The following is a 27,179-nucleotide window of genomic DNA, read 5'->3' on the forward strand; positions in this document are numbered from 1 at the left end:
TGTTCTTGGCTGATATGTCCCAAACCTCCTTCAACTCCCAATATAAACTAGGCCATTAGTGAGTCCTTGCTTCCATCACCAATGGGGACACCAAGTTACTCAATGGGAAGACCGTTTTAGTGAAAAGTTGGGTTTCGTTTTTACGTGAAATACTAAAACTATTCTGTTATATTCTAGGATGGCAATCAGAGATTAAGCTAGCTCTGTACAGCAGGGCTCCACTTCTTTCACCTATACCACTCACCACTTATTTACTTGCATTGGGCAAATTATCAAGGGGGTGGGAGTGAGTGGGCAGACCTACACCAAGCAGGATATTTCACTCTGAAAGTGGCATGGAAGTGGTATATAAGAGGCAGGAGCCACACCAAGCGGGACATAGCGCTATGAAAGCGGTCTATGGTCTGTGTCAATGGGCCCCAACCATTGTCAGTAGGGGTGTGCACGGACCCCCCACTCCGCTTCACTTTAAGATCCGCCATTTTCGGATCGGCCCGCTCCGCCCCGCCCCCACTCCGCCTGTGCCCACTCCGCTCCGCTCGGAGCTCCGGATCGGAGCTCCAGTCCTCCCACATAGGGGGGGTTACCGGGCCCTGCCGCCATCGCCACCCATGCGGCGACGGCGGCAGAGCCCGGTAAGGAGGAGGGGGGCCTTACCTGCCTCTGTCCGCGGTCCGTCGCCGTCTTCAATTGAGCCCGTGGTTCCACCAGGAAGTCTGGGCCGCAAGTGCGGCCCAGACTTCCTGCTGGAACCACGGGCTCAATTGGAGACGCTGACAGACCGCGGACGGAGGCAGGTAAGGGAGAGGAGGGCGGGGGGCGTAACCGGGCCCTGCTGCTGTTGCCGCATGGGCGACAGCGACAGCGGCAGGGCCCGGTAAACCCCACTTACCTTTCCGGCGGAGCTCCGGATCGAGGCGAAGGATCCGCCTTCACCTCGATCCTCTTCGCCACGCTCCGCCGGCCCCCCAATCCTCTTCGCCTCCGCCTTAAGGGCAGGCGAAGCCCCCCGCTCCGCTCCTGCTTCTCCGGTCTGATTAGAAGCGGAGCACATCCCTAATTGTCAGTGCACTTCGATACCGCTATAAAGCAGCAGTGTGGCTCCTGTCTCTTATATACCACTTTCAGACCGCTTTCATAGTGCAATATCCTGTTTGGTGTAGATCTGGCCAGTGATTCATGTCTCTTGGGATTCACGCTGCCCCAAAGGTTGATTTTTAAAAAAAAAAAAAACGGAGAGGAAACAAACAAATCCAAACTTGATAAAATAAAATAGAAACATTTTCAAAGCAGAACAAAACCAAGAGCACAGTTGAGGAATTTACACGACTTATTATTATTTTTTAAAGAGTGACATGAATTTCCACTCTGAGGATTGCCAACTTCGTTTCCGGCAGGGGCTCTTGTTCCTCAACGGCTGCACGGCAGGGAGAAATCTGATAAGTGCAATTTTTCCCTTCCTGTAACAGCAGTGACTGGAAAAGTTGCTGCTGGTGAATTTCTCCTTGCAATGTGCCTGTTGAAAAGGAGCAGGCGCCTTCGTGACAAAAGCTGCTGACCGTCCTAGTAGGGTCATGGTTAGTTCTGCCATGGGTGAAGCTCTATTGACTTCTGAGTGACCCCCCCCCCTCTCCCTTTCTGAGACACAAGAAAAAACAAAACAAAACGCTGGCTTTTGAGAACAGAAACTCTGCAAAGCAGATGGACTTACAAGGTTTGAAGAACTCTCTCTGCACAGAACCCCCCCTCCACCATTATTAACCCAAAGGCTAATGCCAAAGATTTGTCATTATTGTAATTATTATTATTACTGGTCATTCCTATCTGAATGCTTAATGGCTGATGTGCTACTGAAATACACAGCAAGTCTGATGCTGCAGAAGGGTGTCGAGCAGACCTTGCCCTACGGAGCACTCCGACCCATTGGTCCTAGGGCACGAATCCCCCAGCACTGTCTTTAGATTGGCCGGGCTCACTACTAGGGAAGGTTTTCGCTTTCACTCCCTCTGGTTTTCCGGTGCCTTTTCACCTTCACTTCATCCTCCTCGTCCTCCAGATGTCGCTGCGATTTGTTTTTCCTTTTCCCGACTCTCGGTGTCCGTAAAGGCGGCGGCGGCGGCGGAGGGAGCAGCTGGGATGTCTCACGGGCCATATGTATAACGGCTTCGATGGTGGCGGCTATTGTATCCTGATTGGCTGCTTGTTCCAATATTAAAGGATTCAGCGCGAACCTTTGACCTCGTTTGCAAGGGAGGTCGACGCATTTTTCCAAAACTGGCATTTGGTCTCTGGAGTCTTCGTCCAAACAGAGCGGCTGCTTCCGGGGACGCCCTCGCTTCTTCTTGACAAAGTTATTGCCTGTTTTTGATTGTCTCTGCAGCCGCTTGGCTTTCAGGATTTTGTTCACGTGATCCAAGTTCTTCTTGCTGGAGAGGATCTTGGTGTAGTTGCACATCTTGCGGACCTCACACTGGATTGCCTCGATTTCGCAGCGCTTGAATCGTTTCTTGAGCGGTGAGTTGGCTGCAGCGGAGAGGAAACAATGACGGTTTAGGTCAGAACCAACGGAGATGGTCACACACCGGTTTGCAAAACCACTTGCTGAGATATGATTAATGTGGGCCAATGTAAATATTTGCTGGGGATGCATTTTGTGACTAATGCTGGGAAGATGGGAAACAGCATACAAAATAGAATAGCTCACCAGTTTTAAAACCTCTTCACTGGCTGCCAATTAGTTTCCGGGCGAAGTATAAAGTGTTGGTTATTACCCTTAAAGCCCTACACGGTTTGGGTCCAGGCTACCTGTGGGATCGCCTTCTCCCGTATAATCTGCTCCACACACTCAGGTCCTCTGGGAAGAATCTACTTCAGCTAGCAAAAACTAGATTAACAACTGTTACCCAGAGGACCTTCTCTTCTGCTGCTCCCAGACTGTGGAATGGCCTGCTGGAGGAGACTCGTCAACTTAACAGTCTACTAGCATTCAAGAAAGCTATAAAGACTGATCTCTTCCGGCAGGCCTATCCAGTGGAATTTTAAGATGTTTTCATAATGTTTTTAGGATGTTTTTAGGATTATGTATTTTATCATTTATTGTTGTTCCCTGCCTCAATCAGGATGGAGAGGCGGGTAAGAAATTATTATTATTATTATTATTATTATTATTATTATTATTATTATTATTATTACTATTATTATTTCAAATTATTTTTTATTAAGACAGTCATAGATACACTATGCCTACAAGCTTGTCGTTAATACGACCTTAGTATAGTAGGTGAACTAAAGAAATAAAATTAGTAAGATTCCAGCAATGAGATACTGTTTTCATTTCCTGATATTGTTGAGCATAATCTTCTCGCAAGGTATGAATTCTTGCAGCACTAATCATCTTGCTTTCTCTTCTTTAGAGATTTGCTTTTGAAAAAAAAAAGATTTTTTAAAAGATTGTATTTATATTGAACAATATTTTAATACTGCCTGTCATGTAAAACAGGTTTCCTCCTTTTCTGGTTTTAAAAATTAACACAGTAATCCAATGGTCCCTAGGAGGGCATCCCAGGGACCACAGGTTGGTGCAAAATTCTTCCTCTCCCAAGATCCTAGACACAGGTACAACTGCCTTCATGGTATTGCCATCTGCCCTGCCTGCACATCTAATGGGTGGCAATCGTATAGGATTGAGCTCAAAATACCATATATCACACTTTGCCAACCATTGTTCTTTGTAGCTTACAACAGGGAAGGCTACCAATTGTGAGGTGGAAATTGCCAGGGAAGTCCAGCACAGTCATATTTGACATCAAAAGAGGAAAATTCTCAAAAAAAGTTCAATAACATTCAATGGTTCAGATCCAAAGCAGAAGTTGTGCAGAGAAGCTCTTCCGCATTCCTTTACACCAACGGTCTCTCCTCCCACGTTTGGGAGACCCTTTAGAGTGGAACTCCATGTTGGCTTGTGGAATCCATTTTGTTTCTTACTAGAATGCTGAGGTCTACCAACCAAGGCCAGATACAAAATGGTGGTTGTCGTGCGTGCGTGTAATGCATGCCATGCACCATACACTGGGATATATACAAATCTGCATGTGAATGACCATAGATCAGGGATTCTAACATATCAGTTTAACCGTCGCTGAAGAGCACAATGAAGACCTGCTCAAAAGCAGCCAGTTAGTACTCCTATTTTACAGATGAGGAACACTGAGGCTGAAAGATAAGCTACTGCAGAGGTTTGCTGTTGTTGTTTTACTTGCTCTTGTAGGTTTACCTCCTTGCTCTTGTTAAAGTTGGAAACCCTTGGAGATCTACTGCAAACTACCCAGGGATCTACCAGTACATCCTACCCCCGACTTACAAGACTCCAAGATTTATCAACCTATCTCAATTATTATTATTGTCATTATTATTATTTATTACTTTTATATACCACCCCATAGCTGAAGCTCTCTGGGCGGTTTCAATAATGTTCAATGGTTGGGATCCAAAGCACAAGCAGTACGACAATGGAACCCGTTACCTAGGGAGGTGGTGGGCTCTCCCACACTAGAGGCCTTCAAGAGGCAGCTGGACAACCATCTGTCATGTATGCTTTAAGGTGGATTCCTGCATTGAGCAGGGGGTTATAGGCCTTATAGGCCCCTTCCAACTCTACTATTCTATGATTCTATAAGTTGTGCAGAGAAGCTCCTCAACATTCCTTTACACCAACAGTCTCTCCTCCCATGTTTGGGAGACCTTTTAGAGTGGAGCTCCATGTTGTTGTGAGAATCTACCCTTGTATCCAGCTTCCTTGTGATATACATGGAGGTGCCTTCTAGTCATGCTTTTTCCATTATGCACAGGTGCTCGCATATGGGACTCCAGACATTGCTTAAACTAATTACATGCTAAAAAGAGGGGAGTAGGTGAAGGGGCTTAAGGCAAAAGACAGATGGACCATGAGTTGTTTTTAGATCCTATGGCATCACAAAACAAAATGGACACCATGCCATTTATCAATTAAAATCATACAGAATATGGTAAGATCTAATGTGGCACTGATATCTTCACTTTTTGTGAGTCCATTTGAGCCCTATAAAATATGTATGGGATTTCAGTGAGTTGGGCGGGGGAAGCATGGCAAATTCTATTAACTGTAGATGTGTGGGTGGATTTCCCTTCATTTTTCCATTCTACTCCCTTTTTACCTTGATTTTCCCTTTTCAATTCCCTCATTATTATTATTTTTTAGAATGTTCCTCTTTTGATGTCAAATATGACTGTGCTGGATTTCCCTGGCAATTTCCACCTTACATATAAATCAAATTGGTAGCACCATGGCCATTGTTTCGAACTGGTTCAGCAACATTTACATCTCACGGTAGGTCCTGGGCACCACTTACGATTGTCAAGTTGATTCCCTTCTGGTTGGTTCCAGGACCAACAGTTCCAGGACACAGTCTTTAGAGGATCTAGAAATGTTCTCTTTATGTCATGACTGGAACATGCATTCATTTTATCCAGTCTATATGAGGGTAACTGAATTCACCCATCCATGATTATGTCTTCTGCCTGTGGCATGTTGGACCTTCATCTACCTACTTTGGAATCTAATATCCATCCATCTGGACCATCTCCCTGACCCTGTGTCAGGGAATTCTGGTGCATTCTTAATATCCACTTTAGGATGACCATATATTGGTGGAGAGTGTTTGGAAAACAATGCCACACAGAACCTCCTGATGGGCACAGAGCAGTAGATGCCTCCGATAAGGTGCCTTAACTTTTCATGACAGGACACAGTTACCTGCTTCTGATGCTGACGAAGGTAAGAGAGATAATACTGGCGTTGAGGACGTCGCAATACCATCAAGAGCTGCTGGTTTCCGACGGGTCATCACAGATGAAGCAGATCCCTCGTGTTTATTGTGAAGGGAAGCCTGGTCTGCTTTCAGGTGGGAACTGGTAATTCCTGGAGAACAAAACAATAACAACAACATGGTAAGAACTGGGAAGGCAGTGCTGATAAATGGTCTGCTGTGTTTCAAAGGGGAGCCAGCATTCCAGCATCCCCTGCTTGTAAATGTGTTTCTAATAACACAGTTTTGATACTAGTGAGGATTATGAATTTTTTTTTATTGAGTTTCAGTCATTTTGCCTCAGGACAAAACATAAACATTGATTCCCGGCCAACGCATTATTGCCTCACAAATCTATTTTTAAAACAATATAAGGAAAGATTATAATCACATCTCTATTTGGTGTTGTTCCTCCATGTGCCTCCATGCACTTTTGTATCTATCGCACCAGCACAAGGATGAGAACAGATGGGAGTATCATGGTCAAACCACTCACCCTAAAGGGGGACCCTCCACACATTAACTGCCCAGTGCATAATTTCCCATTAGACCAGTGACACAATTGATAATTACTCCAATCTTACGCACACAACATGGGTTTTGCACCCAATCCCTCAAAATTGTACTATTGTTATTCCCTGCCTCGTCCTTTTTGTAACCCACTCTTTCTCCAAAGGAGTCAGGGTGGTCTACATTGGAGTTATTCTATGTTATGCTCACAGCTGAGACATTGTGAGTAGCCCATGATGTCCCAGTGTGCTCTCTGGCTGAGCAGGACTTTGAAACCAGCTTTTCCAGCTCAATCCCATTGACTCTCTCCCATTCTTGCTCAACCAACCAACCAACCAACCAACTCAGATCTGCAAAGTCCCACCTTCTACAGCAGTGTAAGTAAAAGCAAGAAGCCATCTTTCATTTCCAAAAATACTGTACTTCCTCTCATCCCCAGGGCAGGTTGCAGAACCTGGAATGTCAAGAGAGGAGGTAACACAGAAGCCAAGGGAGTTCCTATGACAGTAGTGCAGGACCTGGAATGTCAAGGAGAAGCCCAGGCAGAACCTCACTGTTCAAAGGCATATCACGCAAAGTGATATTGTGGACAGATGGAGGGCAGATAAAACCATGGGTAGAGTTTGGCACTCCTTAACCATGGCCATAGCTAGACCTAAGGTTTATCCCTGGATCGTCCAGGGGTCAAACCTGTTCATCTAGGTGACACACAGGGGATCCAGTGCTCAGGCAGGGGCGAACCCTGGATGATCCCAGGATAAACCTTAGGTCTAGCTTTGGCCCATGTGTCTGTTTTGCTTTTAAAACTAGACCCCACTCCACCACAAACAACTTCATATACAATTTGGGCAAACTCCCAATTAAATGGGATTTTTTCCCCTGCCATCACACTTGATTTGTCCCTGGCACAACTGAAATGCGCTAGCTTTTCAGACCACAGCACTTATTACCTGACTGAACCTGGTTTTAGTGCTGGTAGACTGTCTAGTTGGTAGTCTTCACTGAAAGGTAGGTATTTGAGCTATCATGTATCTCTAGGTCACAACACAGCCAACACTTTCCTTTTAGTTCTCTTTGACTCTTTGTTGGAGATTGGTGGGTGGGTGGATGGATCTAAAATGGCAGCCATCTGGCAGTTGCACATTAGCAGTTGGGATTAAAATCCTTGCTGGGCTGCATGAACCAATGAGCAGAAGCAAGGGAGATGGCAGAATCATTAAAAGTAAAATAAAAATGGGTGTCCATGCCAAAGGTTGGAGTTAAATATAGGTCGTCCTGAGTATAGAAAGGTGGAGGCCACAGCTCTAGGAAGCCTGTTTGCATCATGTTTTGTCCTGCACAGCCCGAGGCACTGTATCTGGAGATTTGAGATGAGTCGTTTTCCGGCACAGATTTCGGATAACAAAGCAGGATGCACAAACCAAATGACGTGTCAAACACAGCACAAATGTGCAGCAAATTAGAGTTATGCCAGTATTTCAAAGATGGGAGCAATTTTAGCATGTGGACATATGTTTATGGGTGTGTGCATGAGTGTGATAGAGTGAGCGAGAGAGAGAGAGAGAGAGAGCGCGCTTGTATATTTAGAATATAATAATGCTAGCCACCTCCTGGATTCAACATCTGTTGATAATTAAGCTGAAGATCCTGTATAAAAAGCTGTATGAAAACTAGCAGCTGTAACCTCCTGACCTGTATTGATAAAAAACACACACCCAAACCCTGAACCCCCTCCCTCCACTTTAACCCGGGCCTCTGTGAAGCTGCACTTCACCATATCAAGGGGCAGCAGTCATCCATTTTTCAAAGGTAATCCCTCACAAACCACTTATCCTCTCAAAATCTCTACCTGCACACCGTGTTTGCATTAGGGACCCTTGATTTATGGATCCCTGATTCTTGGATGCTGAGGCCCACTTCCTGTTGCCGTGGTTACTTGGATCTCGGTTCAAGGTTAAACTACTCCCAACTCAAAAGCAGTGGCAGGGCCCAAGCATCTAACAGGCAGATTTTATTGACTACCCTAGGCTGCTTCAAAGGTCAAAGACCAAAGTGCTGCTTACTGGCTTCGGGGGCAGTCAATATTTTCAATATTTTTATTTGGTTTCCTCTGAAGAAGTTAGGGGGTGCATATGCACTCAATTGCCACCTATCTGCGCTTAGCAAGGTCACACAAATCGTTGAGGAACAGGGTTCTCCTGGGGCGCTGTTACAAATTAGACAAACGACTTCAAAGAACACATCGTCCACCCTTCGGCTCATCATTAGCTCCTCCACAGGACCACTGATGTTGCGCCTTGAGAGTTCATTTTTGTTTCTAATTCATCTCGGCCCTATTTGGAAAGGTAACCTCTTGAACGCTCAATCCAGATGGTGGTGTGCGAAGGACATATACAAGGAGTAACCAGACGAAATGAGAGAAAATAATAATAATAATAATAATAATAATAATAATAATAATAATAATATATTTATTTATTTGTTACCTGCCTCTCCCTCTAGATCGAGGCGGGGTACAACACAAATGCAAAACACCATAAAATACATATAATTGATTAAAACATGTAAAACTAATACATTATTAAAAAGCAGCACATTATTAAAAGGCATCTTAAAATTCAGCTGGGTAGGCCTGCCGGAAGAGATCAGTCTTTATGGCTTTCTTAAATTCTGGAAGACTCTTAAGTTGATGAATCTCTTCCGGCAGGCCATTCCACAATCTGGGAGCGGCAGAAGAAAAGTTCCTCTGGGTAATGGTTGTCAGCCTTGTTTTTGTTGAGTGTGCGGGGTGGATTGTACGGGAGAAGGCGATCCCACAGGTAACCTTGACCCAAACCATGTAGGGCTTTAAAAGTAATAACCAACACGTTATACTTCACCCGGAATAAAGCTTGACAAATATTAGAATGCCACCGGATAGGAGATTAACCCTTTCCCTGGCCTCCAGAGGCCACCCCAAAACAAAAGGGTGCATGGTTCATTGGTAGAACCCGTGCTTTGGATACAGAAGGACCCAGGTTCAATCCCTGGTATTTCCATCTAGAAGGTCCAAGTAGCAAGCGATGGGAGATCTGCCAGTCAGAGTGAACAATACCGAGATGTACCAGGGGTGTCAAACCTCTTTCACTCTGAGGGCCAAATTCAATTTTGGACAAGGTCTTGGGGGCCTCATTCCAGTGGGAGGTGGGGCTGAAAACAAAAGGAACATCCCCCCAAAAAATATCAGCCTACTTTAGCTAACTTTCATACAAGCAGTAACTAAGCCTTAGGAAACACACTTCTACCTTTTAGAATGGAAAAAAAAGCTGGGGAACCAGCAAACGTTGGGTAGTCCAGGAAAGAGGTGAAGCCATCAGAAGGGGTGTGGCCTGAGGTCCAGATTAGGATGCCAGGCAGGCCAGACTAGGCCTATGGGCCTAAGGTTCACCACCCCAAAGCCAGATGGAGAAATAAAGAAATGGACCAGGTATGAGGCAGGTTCCTATAAAAAGTTTAGACTGTCTGAAAGTTTGTCAAGAACTGTAGGGCAGGAGTGGGTGCGAGTCAGTCTAGGGTCTAGCTATAAACCACTCATCTAGCACAGAACAGAGTTATCAGGCCTACAAGACCCCTCCTAGGTACTAGACGTAGTAACACCATACCAAGAATATATAATCGTACAATTCCATTTGAGCCATCTAGCCCTGGGGAATATATAAATATTGACTTTGGTGAAAAAGCAAGTAATATACCATATTCTTTATCTGCAGAAGGTTCTCCATCATCTCTTGGTTCCAGTAGTGGCCATAGGCAGTCACCACTTTCTGACTATATGAATGTTGATCTTGGTGTTCAGTCACCAAAAGCTGCTAAAGAACTATAAACTCTTTGACAGATATTTCAATTTATGCAAGTTCTAGTATACCCAGAAACCCACCTGATTCGGGTTACGCTAGGCTCTCATTTGGTACTGCTTGTATTAGTTCCTGGTGGGCCACGTTGGACTTGAATTCTCAACTAAGTGTTCCTCGCTCTGAACCATTGAGCCTGTTCTTTCTTTCTTAAGCAAGGGCGCATACTCAAGACCGCATAACACGTATTACTTATTCCACACCTGATCAGCAATCCTGAATTCACAGCCCTGCCTTGTAAATTGCAAACACATTGATGGGCCGCTGAGGTGCTATTAAAAATGAATACATCTATCTATCTACAGGCCCCGGAAGACTTGCCATCAGACCACCCCAATCGCAATGAACCTTGTGAAAGCAACGGCAAACTTAAAAATAGTATCTGGGGCAAAAGGCAGGTCGTTGACAAGTTCTGAATGAGCAAACGCAAAGTGTAGACAGACAGACAAGTGCTTTGAGCCCTGAGAAGAGTTACTTTGAAATGTGATGCAAAACCAATCGGCGGCACACTTCAGCTTGGAAGCCTGTCTTCACCCTCGGAGCACAGTTCAGCTGGGGTGGGGTGGGGGAGTGAAAAGTGACAGTTAGTAGTCAGGTGTCCTCTTTTACAGAGGATAGTCCTCCACTGGAGGGCTGCTAGAGGACCGCCCTCTGTTTGAAGGGCTTCCTTGTTCCAATTCTGTTTTAAAGATAAAGGGGCGTAAGAACTGTTGCCCACCCACAGTTAGCACCTGGGTAGGAGACTCAGCAAGCGGGCACACAGGTCACCTGGTCTGGTAGCTTCATCACACCAGGTTTATAATGTGCAATCACTGCGAATTGCGTGCAAAGGACTCCGAAGTTTCCCAGTTTATAATCTGCTTTGACTGTGAAAGACTCCCATGCATCCTGCTTTAATTGCGCTTCATATATAAAAGAACCAACCTATTTAACTACCTCTTTAGGAGCTAATCTTTTGTTGTTCTCCGAGCGGCCACTGGGGGCGCAGGAGAATGATTTGATATGTTTAAAGTACAAATTAAACAAATGCTTACATCTGCGTAGGCTTTAAAGATAAAGACATCAAAATTGGCACAGTAATAGATATTAAGGAGGGCTTTAAGCATACCAAATTTGAATCGGATTGGGTCATCCGTTGATTTTTTAATGATTTTTTACATTTCTCCCCCTTAAACCCTTTCCTGGTATGCAAAGGATCTTAGGAGCGCTGCCACCCGGGGTGTGATTTAGCTAACAGCAACGATGACAGCTTTACGCTATGGGGATAATTCGAGGGAAACGGATATGTGGGATGAAGCCCACAGTCTCCCGCACTACACTGAGATGCACTGCATTTCTATTAAAGCAGTTCTTTCTAAATTTGTGTCTATACATATAAATTAGCATATGCAAATTTCATGTCCTCTTTTTGGGTGATGCATTTCCTATTTTGGGGGGCAATTTGGAAGTAGCTACTCTACAGGCTGGAAAAGCCGTAGGAGGATCTGCCTGGAAGGTGGGACGCCCCTGCCTGAACGGTGAACAGCGAGGGAGTCTCTGGTGCAGCCCAACTTGATGCCCTGCAGGTATGATGGACTACAACTCCCATCATTTCCAGCCAGCATGGCCTTGGGGACTGGGGCAGCGGAGAAGGCTCCCGCTAGAGTCTGGCGGCAAGAAAGGACCTAAGCTCTGAGGTAGGGTGACCATCTGAAAAGGACAGGGCTCCTGTATCTTTAACAGTTGCATAGAAAAGGGAATTTCAGCAGGTGTTACTTGTATGCATGCAGCACCTGGCGAAATTCCCTCTTCATCACAACAGTTAAAGCTGCAGGAGCTATTCTAGACTGACCAGCTACAAAAGAAGGAAGGGATCCTGCTGCTTTAACTGTTGTGATGCAGAGGGAATATCACCAGTTTCTACATGCATACAAATGACACCGGCTGAAATTCCCTTTTCTATGCAACTGTTAAAGATACAGGAGCCCTGTTCCTCCTTTCCATATGGTCGCCCTATCTGAGGGCAAAGCTGACGGCTGATCCCAGCACCTGACCGGCGCCTGTGATTAAAGGGGAAATGGTGCCAGGTGAGATTAGTGTCTGAAAGCCCTTTTCCTGCTAAAGGTGGGGCCTGACATAAGTGTGCAGAATGTGCAAGAGGGGGTGCCTAGGTGTGTACAGCTGCACGTACATGGGCACTCCATGTGACCGGATCCCATGAGCAATTGGGGAACCTCACTCCATCATGGGCACACATCCTGCTCAACACGTAGATGGTGGGAAGGCAGGACCAGAACCGCAATGTCAGGAGGGGGTGCACGCTGCCCCTCTCCATGTATTTAGCGTGTACAGGGAGGCACGGGTGAAGAGGGCTAGCTAGAGATGCCAGGAGCTGGAAGAGAAGGTTGCCAACTGGGGCCTGCCGGAGGAGATTCATCAACTTGACAGTCTTTTAGCATCTAAAAAAGCAATAAGGACGGATCCATTTCGGCAGGCCTATCGAGTGAAATTTTAGAATGTTTTTAGGATGTTTTAAGGATGTTTTAATCATGTATGCTATGTGTTTAATCAGTTTTTAATGTGTTTTGTATTCACTGTTGTTCCCCGCCTCGATCCAAGTGGAGAGGTGGGTAAGAAATAAGTTGTTGTTGTTATGATGATGATGATGATGATGATGATGATGATGATGATGATGCCACTGGAGGGCAAGACCGCCAGTTGAGACTACCAAGCAAAGCTTTGAATCAACTGAGTTAACCACTTATCCTAACACAAGTATATAAATGTAGAAGGTTGGCTTTGTAATCCAACAGATTCACAAGACCTTTAAAATGTATCCTCTGTGGGCGTACAGAGGATACATTTTAAAGATCTTGTGAATCTGCTGGACTACAAAGCCAACCTTCTACATTTATATACTTGTGTTAGGATAAGTGGTTAACTAATACCAACAATCTGGATTTAGTAATTTCTACCATATATACATAATTTTTGTTAATAATATACATGCCCTCATGCAGTTAAATCATAGAATCATAGAATAGCAGAGTTGGAAGGGGCCTACAAGGCCATCGAGTCCAACCCCCTGCTCAATGCAGGAATCCACCCTAAAGCATCCCTGACAGATGGTTGTCCAGCTGCCTCTTGAAGGCCTCTAGTGTGGGAGAGCCCACAACCTCCCTAGGTAACTGATTTACCTAGGGAGGTTACTCCTTAGGTAACCTCCCTAGGTAACTAATCCTGATTTTCTAAAAAAAACCACCCAAATCTAACCCCCATTTAGGAAAACACACACTAGTTTTTCTGCTCGGAATGCACACAGCATCTGGGGAAAGTCAGAAACAAAGAAAAGTTTATTACTCTCCAAGAACTTCCACTAATTTCTGCAACAGCTTTGCCACTAACTACAGCAAGATGTGGATTGCACTGCTCAGTTATTTTTTTGTAAAGTGATTTGAAAAGTCGGAACAAAAACATAGAATCATAGAATCGTAGAGTTGGAAGGGGCCTCTAAGGCCATCGAGTCCAACCCCCTGCTCAATGCAGGAATCCACCCTAAAGCATCCCTGACAGATGGTCCACGCTTTGATAATCTCTTGCATCATTCACCTCTCTGATTTCCCACTGTTCCTTGCACTTCTAGCCAGCATTTTGCTCTGATCATGTGATGTCAAGTCCTTCCACTGGCTTCCTATCTACTCGTGGATCCATCGCAAGCTCCTTCTCTTTACCCTCCACGGCCTCCTGCCCCACTGTACCTCTCTGCTCTTGTAGCCTGATACATACGTGCCCATGACTTTTGCTCCTCCAGCACTTCCTCCCTCTGCCATCTGAAGGTCTCCCACTCCTTCAAAAAGACTTTGTTCCCCCCTTTCTCCTTGCTGCCCATATGCCTGGAAGTCATTTCTCCAAACTCTAAGGATTTGTCCATTTACTCCCCTCATCAAAATATACATCCCTCACCTCTGACCCAAAATGTCTTTTGAGTTCCCTTCACTTTTACAAATTCATTACATGGTGCATTTGGGTCTGAACATTTGCATTTTGATTACTATCTTGAATAAAGAGTAAGATGAACTATAGTATCTAGGAAATTGCTTTTTAAAAAAGGAGTAAAGATAGAAAAGAAGGCTGATCCTCAGTGGATCATTGAGAGCAATGGCTTGCTTCATAGCTCAGAAGTGAGAGTAGAATTACTATTTGATAAATGCAGCAAAGAGAAGTGATTCTTCTTCTTAAAGTAATGCTCACTCTGCCCCATATCTCATGCACCATCTCTTTGAAATAATGAAAAAAATTAAAATACAGAGAGCACAATCCTTTTGATCTTCTTACAGGTGCAGCGACATCCTAGGTAGGCCAAGGGAAGTAAGCATCAGCACTTTTAAGGCTGAAACTTAGCTCTATAGCAGCAAAACAAAGGATCATGGGTGAGAAATTAGTTTCAGTTTGTTTTTGACCAGGATTTACCCAGTTCTCACAATTTTGGCCTGACACAGACTTAGTCCATACATTTCTGACATCGCAATGTGATGCAGGGGCCCTCAACAAAATGCGTCTGACAGCATGCACACATTTGAAAAAACGCATATGGGAAAACATGACTTTTGAACAATGCACACAACTACACTTTAATCAGTGAGGAAGAATGCATACATTTCAAAGATGCACAGAACTGATATGTACAAATGGAAAAATACACACAGAAACAGGCACTGTCAGGATCAGGCCCATTCTCCCCAGTGTCGGGACGAGCTTTTGGAGCCTCAATTGGACTCAGAGGTTGAAGAAGAATCATAGAATCATAGGCCACAGCTAGACCTAAGGTTTATCCTGGGATCATCCAGGGTTCGTCCCTGCCTGAGCACTGGATCCCCTGTGTGTCACCTAGATGAACAGGTTTGACCCCTGGCCAATCCAGGGATAAACCTTAGGTCTAGCTACAGCCATAGAATAGCAGAGCTGGAAGGGGCCTACAAGGCCATCGAATCCAACACTCTGCTTAATGCAGGAATCCACCCTAAAACATCCCTGACAGATGGTTGTCCAGCTGCCTGGAAGGAGGAGATGTACACAGATGTACACAGAAGAGGAGATTCTTCAAGACTCCCCAGGACAGGAGTCAAGGAGGAATCTTCGTAGGAGCTTATTGAACAGGTGCAGAGATCACCCTGATCCATGGGACCTCAGTCTTTGTCAGAGGGGGAAGGAACATCGGAGTTGATAGACCACAGTCTGCCGCAAGGTCAAGCAGGCGGAGTTGAGAGGAGGTGGGAGGTGGTCCATGAGGTTGGCCACTCAGCAGGGGCTTCAACTGGAAGACCCTCCATGAATGAGGGATTCAGAAAAAAGCCCACTGGGCACTGTGGGAAACTGTCCATTTAGTTGACAGCAACTACTTTGCTTTGTTAGGCTAATTAATCTTAGAGGATAGCTCCTAGTATTCACACTCCCATCAGGTGTGAAGAGATGTCTATTTACTGAACAAAGCATTGTGGATTGTACGGCAGACCTCTTTGTTGTCTCACGTCTCAGTGGGAGGGCTTGGAATCACAGCACACAGGGATTTTCATGTGAAGAGGGGGGGGAACCCCAAAATAAAGCTTGCAATCTGATACGGGCTCGAGTCAGAACAAGCATTGAGAAGGAATTCCGAGAATTTTGGTGAGCTTAAATTTTGCTGGTTCGCACAGCACTGTGAGGGAGATGCTTGGGTTGCACTGTGTGGGAATCAGCTAACCCATGTTGCTAACACTACAGGATCTGCCTTCTCCGAAAGAAGGGCTTTGGTCGTGGAAGGTCCCTCTGCTTGATTTTTGGGCATCCCCCCCTTACCCATTTAACAGGGCCTCTTGATTCTCTGCCTAGCCTTTTCGGGAAGCTGGAGGACCGCTATGGGAAGGAGGGAGCCAAGAAATCCACTTCGTCCAGCACAGTTGATCCAGTTTAAATCTGGATCCAATCCACACACTGCGGGAAACAACAGAATAGAGCTCAGCCTTCCCCAGTCTGGTGACCACCAGTTGGAGGCCGCAACTTCCATAATACCCATTGGCCATGCTGGCTGGGAATTACGGGCATTGTAGTCCAAAACATCTGGAAGGCTCCAAACTGGGGAAGACTGGGGAAGGTGACTTAAAAATGCATGATCCTGCTGTTGTACACTACACGAATGTGAGTTTTGATGGCACAGTTTGCATCAAATCTGACAGTATTCTCATGCAAAGGAGACTGAGGAAACCACAATATAAACGCCCCATTTAGAACACAATAATTTATAATGTAATCATATTAAAGCATAACATACTAATCAGATTAACATAACATAATCATTAGCATTAAACCTTAAATTCCAAAAGGAAAGGGATGGGGTCCAATTCACCATCAAGAAACACATTACTGTCCATCTCTTAAGGCACAAAGAAAGAGAACTATCATCTCCTGCTTAAAAAACCAAACAAAAACCCGACACTTAAAGTAGCTCCAGTCCAAACTAAATGCTTGTCTGATGCCCGTAGCTCTTCCACACCTTTGTTTTGGGGAGGTTTCGATTAGGACAGCCTTTCCAAACCTAGTTCCCACCAGATATCTGAGATGACAACTCATCTTTTGTATCTGGTCATGCTAGGCAGGGCTCCTGCAGCTTTAACTGTTGTGATGAAGAGGGAATTTCACTAGGTGCTGCATGCGCACAAATGACACCTGCTGAAATTCTCCTTTCTATACAACTGTTAAAGATACAGGAGCCCTGTCCTCCTTTCCATAGGGTCACCCTAAACACAATAAAAAAAATCTTTTTCTACTAAATGGTGGTGAGTGTCTCTCTCTGTGTGTGTGTGTGTGTGTGTGTGGAGAGAGAGAGAGAGAGAGAGAGAGAGAGAGAGAGAGAGAGAGAGAGAGAGAGAGAATGAGTTTTGTTTTATATCCGTATGGAATGTTATTTGTCCTGCATTTCCCCCAACAAATGTAATGTGTTAAAAAGAAGAATACTGTTGAGTAAGTGCAATAGGTCGACTGACAGTTGCTTGGCAGCTGAAAAGCATCATTAAATGTTATGCAAATTATGTTAATCACATGCAAATTAGCCATGGCTCCCTTGCTCATATTGTGTGCCTCAGTGATGAAAACATCAGTTATCCCTGTTCTAAATTCTGCACAGAGAGAGAGAGAGGGAGGGAGGGAGAGAGGGAGGGAGGGAAGGAGGGAGGGAGGGATGCAGGCAAGGGAAGAGTGTGTAGGACCAATCATTAGCTAGATCTCCCGATCTTTATCTCCCCGGTACACCCAGAAGAACTAATGCCACAATGATAGCTTTGAGAAGCCTCTTAGGAATAGGATGAAGAGAAGTGATAGTGATGAACTCCCAAGCTAATAAACACCAAGCGGTTATTGCTGCTGGATGATCAATTCTTGGATGTCCTGAGGCTTGTCTGATAGAGTCGATTCACTTGCCTCACTAATAAAGCTGAAGCCCAATATCAGATTAGAACAGAGACGGGCTCCTTAAAGAAGCCGCAAAGAGGCCAGTGCCCCGGCACATGAATGCAGGGAGGTACGCTGAGCTTATCGCCTGCCTCCTTCTGCCACCGTCAAGCCGCCTTCAAATTGCCCCGTTTCCTCTGCTGAAATCAAACCAGCCCATTTTCGCTTTGTTGTTTTGCTCTTGTTCTTGCTGTGGGGTTGATCCAGCCGCTGAGACGATTAATTTGTCATCTTGTTAGTGGAAATTTAATGCAACGATCTAAAGGAACTCTTACGCGCAATGATAAACTTTCGTCCCTTCAGGGCGCTTCTCTTTTCCCTAGGACTCTTTTCACATCCCATCTATTATGCAAATGAGATGTGGAAACAGTCCTCTCTTCCTACTGCATCTGAGCAGTGATGGATTACATGGAGTCAGCCTCGCTGGAACTAATGAGGTTAAATACATTTTGCTTTTGCTTTCTACTTCACTGGGCCCATTGGTAGACTTCAAGAAAACCTGATGCAGCCTCCCTTTTCAGATTATCACTAGCCCTATTCAGGCATTCAAGATCTACGTAAGGAACTGCCCCCTCCTCATGTGTTTCTATTGCCCTGAACTTGTGTAGGGAAGCAGCCGGATGAGAAGAGACTCCAGGGTGATGGATACACACAAGTAGTGGGGTGGGGGCAGAGCTAGAAAGCACCTTCTCCTATTATGCTGATCCCACACAGTCCCTGAATGTCTGAATAGGGCTACTCTTGTTAAAACAATGGCATTCCTTCATCACAAAACACAAGCACCATTTCCGATGTGATGATGGTTCAGCAACATGCTCCAGTCACAATTGTGAATTGGCTTATAGAATCATAGAATCGCAGAGTTGGAAGGGGCCTACAAGGCCAGCGAGTCCAACCCCCTGCTCAATGCAGGAATCCACCCTTGTTTGAACGCCTAGCAGTATGCAGTAGCATGGCTAGCTAGCTCGAACCTTGAAAGGAGAATTCCTTCCTGTTACAGGGTTGAAGATATACACATTTTCAGTCTAATCGTAGAATATTAGAGTTGGAAGGGGCCTATAAGGCCATCGAGTCCAACCCCCTGCTCAGTGCAGGTATCTGCCTTAAAGCATCCCTGACAGATGGTTGTCCAGCTGCTTCTTAAAGGCCTCTAGTCTGGGAGAACCCACAACCTCCCTAGCTCACTGGTTCCATTGTCGTACTGCTCTAACAGCCAGAACGTTTTTCCTGATGTCTAGCTGGAATCTGGCTTCCTTTAACTTGAGCCTGTTATTCCGTGTCCTGCACTCTGGGAGGATCGAGAAGAGATCCTGGCCCTCCTCTGTGTGACAACCTTTTAAGTATTTGAAGAGTGCTATCATGTCTCCCCTCAATCTTCTCTTCTCCAGGCTAAACATGCCCAGTTTTTTCAGTCTCTCCTCATAGGGCTTTGTTTCCAGACACCCAATCCTCCTCCTTGCCCTCCTCTGAACCTAATGTACACTCCCTCATTCAGCCTCATCCTATGCATGTTTACTCAGAAGTAAGTCCCACTGAGTTCAATGAGGACTGCAGACATAGACTGCTGCCAAACACTTTTTCAAAGCCTTGGTTTGGCTTTGTTATATTATCCAAGTCAATTCAAGGTTTAATCCTGATTTATCACTAAAACGTATGTTTGCCTTATCTATGCAGAGAGGAGAAATAATATACATTGAGTCTTTATCTTTCCATTTATACTCAAGGGCGATAAAGCTTTTGATTCCTCCTCTTTGGTTCAGGAAATATATTAACTCACCACTGGTTCTTCTTGCACATCTGAGGGGGAAATTGTTTAATCATCAGTAAAGTCTGAAGATTGAATTAACAAGTGTAAATAGCTGCAAAGCCTCTGGGGCAGAGTTTTTTTCTTTTTCTTTTTTTGGGGTGTGTGTCACCCATATGTTTTTTACAGTTTTGGCATGAAACGAATGTAAAATAACTTGGGGAGGGCTGAGTAACTCACGGTCACGTATTGCACTCATGGAGACCTGAGTGCACAGCCAAAAACAACACTTTCTAATACTTATTATTATTATTATTATTATTATTATTATTATTATTATTATTAATATCCCACCTTTTTTCCTCCAAGGAACCCAAGGCAGCATACATAATCCTCCTCCTCTTCCATTTTATCTTCACAACAACAACCCTGTGAGGTAGGGTTGGGCTCAGAATCTGTGACTGGCCCAAAGTCACCCAGTGGGTTTCCATGGCCGAGTGGGGACTAGAACCCAGATCTCCCAACTCCCAGTCTGACACTTTAGCCACTACACCACACTGGCTATCATACTCTCCTCCTACCGGTGGCTATGTTATGTTTCTAGCAACTCTGTATAGAAGACCCTTCCTCTTTCGTCTTTGCTATCTGGAATCAGTTGCCTGGTGAGGTTGTGGCCTCTCCCACACTAGAGGCCTTCAAGAGGCAGCTGGACAACCATCTTTCAGGGATGCTTTAGGGTGGATTCCTGCATTGAGCAGGGGGTTGGACTCGATGGCCTTGTAGGCCCCTTCCAACTCTGCTATTCTATGATTCTATGATTCTATCTAAATGAATAGATCACCTGAATCGGGCTTAAAATATGGAGCTATGAAACTACATTATGCTGCGTCACAATTCTGAGTCATTGGTCTGTCTAACCCAGTATCGTGTACTTTTGACTGGCAATGATTTTCCATTGTAGAAGTCTATCCCATCATGTTACCTGATCTTGCCAACTAGAGATACTAGGAACGGAACCTGAGACCTTCTGTAAAGTAGAAAGTCCCCACCTTATCATTAAGCTATGGTCCCTCCCCAATGATAATAGGGAAATCAGACAATTTCCTTCATATCCTTCCCTTTACAACACACACACACACCGTCAACGCTGAAAAAAAAGATTCTTGATTTGTTCATCACTGGTTAAAGATGGACTGAAAATCTGCACAAATGCAAAAAAATGTCCAGTCTGGAAACTGGATAGACGGACCCGGAACTGGAATTATAATGATGAAGTCACCAGCAATATTACAATGTCCAACGCTGTTTTGCTACTGAGTCGGGATAAATACTGATATAGAAAACTCTTGCTGCTATTAAATTCCCATCCATCCATCCATCCTTCCTTCCTTCCTTCTCACCCTCCCTTTGAGAGTGTTCCGAAACCCTGAAATCCAAATTGGGCCACTTTGGTTGTTTATGATATCTATAACTTGAAATGGCATCATTTGTGCCTCATGAAATGCAAATAACTCCACAGGCACATTCACACATGCAAACACATTCCTTCTTCCCTTTACTCCTCTGGTCACATATTAAATCAATGTTGTGTCTGGTTTTTTGAAAGTATTAACAACAACAACAACAACAACAACAACAACAACAAAAAGTCCATTCCGTGTTATTGGTCCCGGGGTAAATGTAACCTAGCCCCTGGTGTCTCCTTTACCCCCTCCTGCCCCATAGTCTTCTGCTTGCAATCGTTGTACATGGCATTAACTTTTATGCCTTCATCTATATGTACAATACAGCTTTGTTATCGTTGCTCTGGGAACCCTGGTGTTTGCATAAATTTTAATTTCCTGTCTTTTGTTTGCTTTCTTCATCATCGTCCTAAAGGGAGGGGGGAAATATTCCTCCGCTTGCAAAATTATCCATAGTATATTGCAACAGTGAGCTCAGCAGGTAGCACTTACACCGTGCTGCCTCAGCAGGACCTACTACTGAGAGCAACGTGTGTGCATGTGTGTGTGTACATTTCTCGCATCAGTTAAGCAGATTTGCCAGATGTCAGGGCCTTCACTTGGTTCCCCCATCCCCCGCAAAGGTTTCTGTTGTACTTTTGCAAACCTTGGGTTTTCCCCAAGAATGCTGACACATCCCTCTTGTTTCTCAGGGACCTGGTATTGACTACCGTCTTGTTGGCCCTCACCATCTGAGTTCAGTATTAGAGTGATGACTTTAAAAGGGGTTAAATAAATTCACGGAGTAAATGTCTAGCAATGGAAGAGAAGGAGAAGGCTATCAATGGCTACTAGCCCTGATGGTTGTGTGCTATCTCCAGTAATCGAGGCAGTAAGCCTGTATGCAACGGTTGCTGGGGAACATGGGTGGAAGGGTGCTGTTGCACCATGTCCTGCTTTGTTGGTCCCTGGTTGACCACTGTGTGGACTAGGTGGACCCTTGGTCTGATCCAGCATGGCTCTTCTTATGTTCTTAATGTCTATTTGTCATGATGGCTAACGATGGCTCCAGGTATTTAAGGACTCCTGGGCAAGGCACGCTTAATGGGCTCCCTTCTTCTGTCAGTCTACCTTCTCACGACTAGCATCACCAAGTGCCACAGCTCCTCATCCACAGAGAGCGAGAGCCAGTGAGCAAGTAGGCAGTGTTATCTCCTGCTCCTCCTTCTCACCAACACATGGTCTGGGCCAGAGCGTGGGCCATGTGGACAAGCGTGGTGTAATGGTAAAGAAGAGGAGCAAGGATCTAGTTAGTGGGTCCTTGGTGGTGTTGACCCTTGACATTGGCTTTATGAAACCTCCATTTACTGAACACTTACTGAACATCACTTGAAAGCGAAGCAAGAACAGGGGAGGGCTGTTGCCTTCAAGTCTTCCTCGAGGGCTTCCTGAAAGCATCTGGTGGGCCATTGGGTAAAGCACTGTGCTGGACGAGGTATACCTTTCTTTTGATCTAGCAGGGCTCTTCTTATGTTCTTATGAGGGGGCTGGGTAGCTATTTATTCTAAACAGAGAGCGACACAAGAAGCTTCATCTTCAGAGGAGTTCCTTCTAGGGATGTATGAGAAATTCATCCCAGTTCGTTTTTCACCCGAATTTGCCCAGTTTGTACCACCTGGAACCCAAACGCCATCTGTGGTCAAAGTCTGTACTTTTGCAACACAATGTATTGAACAACAACAACAAGAAAAGAACGTGTTTGGAAAATGTGGACATTTGAAAAAACATGCGCAAACTCACTTTGACCAAGGAGAGGAAAGTGCAGGCATTTCAAAATGGTGTACAATTGGGGCAGACATTGAGGGGGGGGGGAAATGGGCACCAAAATGAAATGTGCAAGAGAAAAGAACGGAAAGAAACAGAGCTCACAATCTGATATGGACCTAAGCTTTGCGGTGAGACTCAGACTCGGGTTTTGTTGCTTTGCACATCCCTAGTCTTTTCCATCTGCTTGCGCTGCTCTTTGAATCGCCGGGCTTCTCCTCTCACGATGCCTTTGCCCCAACACGAGAGCCCCAATAAAGCCGCAAAAATACTACGCAAGTGACAGGGCTGCCGCCCGCTTGGGTTTGTGCAAAGGGACCCCCTGCAACGTCAACACAGATTGGAGGCCCAGGCTTTTGCAGACAGATCTAGGTTTGGAGTTCAGGCCCAACCAATGCGCCATTTCCCTTCCCTCAATGCAGCTGTTTTCAAAGCCTCGGGCTGAATGCCACACGACAACTCTCCATCGCCACTGAATTTAGTGCCCAAAACCTTCCCGATCAAGACCAAAGGAAGCCCTGGTAATGAAAGATAAATGTTTTCTCAAAGCGGTTCAATATGCATCTCCTAATCAGGATTAATAAATCCCCCAAATCTACAGTTTTTAAGATAGGGGGAAAAAAGGGGGTGAGAGAGCTTAATATTGCAAGCCTGACATCTCCACACACTGGGAAGCTCTGGGCTTAGTTACAAATGAATGCAATGGTTATTCACTTTTTATTAAAAATGCACTGGAGATAGGGCCAAAGGCAGACAATATTTTTGTTTAAAAATGAGAAACAAAGGAAGCTGAGGTGGAGAAGAAACTCTCTCTCTCTCTCTCTCTCTCTCTCTCTCTCTCACACACACACACACACACACACACACACACACACGGGAACCATAACAGGTTCAGGATTTGGGTAGTGGTAAGGAACACACCAGATTTTTTTTTATGTGAAAATACCCCCTTGCAGTGGTATGCAACTCATAAGGTCCCGAAAAGAATTAGAGCTGGGCTGGTGAGGAGAGAGGTTGAGGATCACTTCAAACAGCACAGGGCAGATTCATTAAAATTGTTGGCTGCATTCCAGCGGTTAAAATTGAGGCAGCATATTTATTGCGTTTTGCTCAAATAAATCTGGAAATGTGTGAATCATATCCCGGAGAGAGAGAGAGGGGGGAGGGGAGGATGGGGTTTAAAACACACACACACACACACACACACACCCTACAAAAGCCAGAACTCGTTCTTAAATCATAAAATGATCAAGAACATGACAGATCCATTGTTTAACAGATATATCTATTCTTATTCTTGGCATGTATACGCTTTCTTTTTTAAATTTTTTGGAAGGCACTGGTAAATCGAGACACCATTTTCTACACTGGTGTTATTCCTAGAGTCTCAAATATCCCACTTGGCTCTGCAACTCCTTCCTCTGCTGATTGTTAATATTCCTTAGTTTGGCTGGTTCTGCGTTGTGGCTCCCGCCGTCCCTCTTCAGATACTGTCTGTAACGTTGGCACCTCTCCCCAATCGGAGCTGCGTTCAGCTGGGATTCAATTATAGCCTGCCTTGCAAAAGCAGATTGCTTTCTCAAAGATAGTGCAGGTTTCGGAAAGGGTGGGGGAAGAGAGGGTGCAGCTTAATTCTATCCAAAAGAACACTCCGTAACACCATGTCAGACGATGGGCAGAGAAAAATAACCTCCACATTGTTTGTGTGTGGGTGGGTGTGGGTTTCTTCAGCTTTCAAGAGTCATCATGCTGTCTTGTGCTGTAGTAGCCTGTACAGTAATGTCTGCATTCAGCTTTAAAGCTTTTTTTAAAAAAACCACTAGGCCCAATCTTCCTCATATGTGCTGCAGATGCTTGTTTAAGAGAGGTATTGTTGTGCATCTTACAAGTTTCAATCAAGCCTGGAGTCCAGGAAGTAAAACAGCAAACTACGAAATCCCACCAGAAGCAGCAAGAGAATGAGCAGAACTCCCCGAAGCCACGGGCGAAAAGGTCAGAGACAAATTGAACAGAGTGGATCCCTGCAAAATGGTGATTATCAGTTGAGGATAGAAAAAGAAGACGATGTTTCCCAAAATGGAAACGTCCTTTTTAATCCACTTCTGGAGCACAGCGCTCATGCTCTTATGTGCAGGGACGGTTATATATTGGATGTATATGAGTTCAAGTTCATGGGAACCTGAATTTTACGCAAAAAGAGGGCAACTTTCCTAGGTGATTTTTTTTCATTAAAAATGCGCTTCGATGAAAAGACATGCCTTTTGCTTATGTGGCAGGAACGTGTGTCACAAACAAGGTCACTGATTATTCCTCTATTCCTGAAAACGAGGATGCGTCTGGCCCCTTGACACAGCTTTGCTGGCCAACTCTATGTGACTGCAATGGCGGTGGAGATATATTTGTTGTTGCCGTCAGTACTGTGGAGTATGCCCTTTAGTGAGCTCTAGACTGTGTTGGTTTGGTCTATCATTAGTTGCACTAGCAGTCCTTTGATTTCATTGCCTGCAGCTCTCCAGAAACCACGAGGGATGACCAGAGCCATGTCTAGACCTCTCGGCGTTCTGGGAGGGAGGGGGGAGGATCTCGCAATTTTCTGGTCTCGAGATCCTCCCCCTCAGTACACACATGGTGTGCGATGTCCCAGGAGGAAGAGGACGTTGCGCCCGCCATTTTTTTTGGTTTCTATTGAAAATGAGTGCACGAGCGCTCCAGCGATCCAGGTTAGGGGTGTTTTTTTTAAAAGATCCTGCTCCTCCCTCCCACCCCAAATGGGCACGGAGCCCATCCTGAGGAGCTCTGTGCCACATGCCTGGTTCTTGGCTCCTCATATTTAGCTGCGAGGAGCCGGGACAAAACCGGGACGGAAGCCCACACATCCCGCGGTCTCAGGATGATCCTGAGACCATGGGAAAAGTCAGGATTAAAGCCATCCCAGTTATTTATTTATTTAATTACATTTATATACCGCCCCACAGCCGAAGCTCTCTGGGCGGTTTACAACAATTAAAAATAGTAAACATTAAAAGTATACAAAAATTTAAAAAACATAAAAACAGTATAAAAACAACAGTATCCTGGTTATCCTGGGGAAAGGAAGGGATAATCCCTCCCTGGCCCCGGGATCCCCTGTGCATCATGTGGATGCACAGGGATGATCCCAGGGAGATCCCTGGGATAACCCTTCGTGTAGATATTCCCCAAGTATTCACAGGTGGGAGAAAGAAGTGAGCAGCACTTGTATCAATTGCCCAACAAAGGTTGTTTATACCAAAGGTTGTTTAAGGCCTTGACAGAAATCCATGCATATCCATCTGAGGGTGGACCATTTAAAGGGATAGCTAAACTCTGCAGAGATTAATGATCCAGGGAAATCTAAAACCCTAATGTAGTGGTATGTACATCACAAAGGAATCACACGAAGTTCACCCATCCCAGGCTCATCATTGTTCATCCTAATTTCAAAGTATGATCTGTCCGGTGAGTTGAACCTGATATCATCTGAGACAGACGCATGGTTAGTGACCACGGTGGCGACTCAGCATGGATGCTGAAGTCCCCCCACCCCCGGACAATCAGACTAGGGCATGGATTTGGGGAACTTCCACCCTGCGGGATAATTTTGCTGCACCAGGCCTGCCAATCCAGTCTGTGGGGCTTCCGCCAAGGCACCCTGGGTTAGAAGAATCCCCACTGTCACTTCGGATGAGAGACAATAACAGGGATTTCTTTAGTGCACCAGTCACCATCACATTTGGGAGGGTGAGCAGCAGGCTAAGTGCTTCTCGCCACATTCAGCCAGCCACCGCTTTGGCCAGGGACAGGATATGTCTTGCTCACAGACCTCATCTGGCCCTAGGGTTTCCAGGGTGGGGAAACTGGCCGTTTTGGAGTCCAACGGATCCTGATCCCACCTCAGCTTGCATTTGCGACCTGAAATCTAGGAACTTTTTGTATAGGCCTGCCGGAGGAAATTTGGCAACTTGACAGTCTTTTAGAATTTAAAAAAAGCAATAAAGACTGATCTATTCCGGTAGGCCTATCCAGTGAAATTTTAGAATGTTTTTAGGATGTTTTAAGGATGTTTGAATCATGATGCTATGTTTTTAATCAGTTTTTAATGTGTTTTATATTCATTGTTGTTCCCCGCCTCGATCCAAGTGGAGAGGAAGTAAGAAATAAATTATTATTATTATTATTATTATTATTATTATCATCATGATTTGTGCAAAAGTACAGCTGTAAATAGCACAAGTTGCACAAAAATGAAGGCATAAAGGGTCTAATTTGTACAAATTAGACTATTTGCATCTGGAATTTTGTGCAAATCGTGTTATTTGCAGTCATGATTTGTGCAAATAAAATAACCGCTGAAAAAACACGTGCTGAGTTGGGCCAGTCATGGAAGTATGAGCCGTCCAGTGGGGCGGGACGAGCTCACGAAAATTCACCAAGTTCCCCCCTCCCA

The 27,179-nt window shown here is 45.0% G+C and overlaps 1 protein-coding gene across 1 annotated transcript in view; it reads right to left on the reverse strand.

Moving 5' to 3' along the window:
• Nucleotides 1-1,114: 1,114 nt before the first annotated feature.
• Nucleotides 1,115-27,179, reverse strand: part of SETBP1 (SET binding protein 1) — a 316,969-nt gene continuing 290,904 nt past the window's right edge. The window contains exons 4-5 of the mRNA XM_063128296.1: nucleotides 5,792-5,956; nucleotides 1,115-2,523 (exon numbers count right to left, since the gene is read on the reverse strand). Of these exons, the coding sequence (XP_062984366.1) occupies nucleotides 1,979-2,523; nucleotides 5,792-5,956 (710 nt within the window). The 3' untranslated portion in view covers nucleotides 1,115-1,978. The remainder of the gene's footprint in view (nucleotides 2,524-5,791; nucleotides 5,957-27,179) is intronic.

Source organism: Elgaria multicarinata, chromosome 6 (assembly GCF_023053635.1).
Source record: "Elgaria multicarinata webbii isolate HBS135686 ecotype San Diego chromosome 6, rElgMul1.1.pri, whole genome shotgun sequence".
NCBI classification, from domain to species: Eukaryota; Metazoa; Chordata; class Lepidosauria; order Squamata; family Anguidae; genus Elgaria; species Elgaria multicarinata.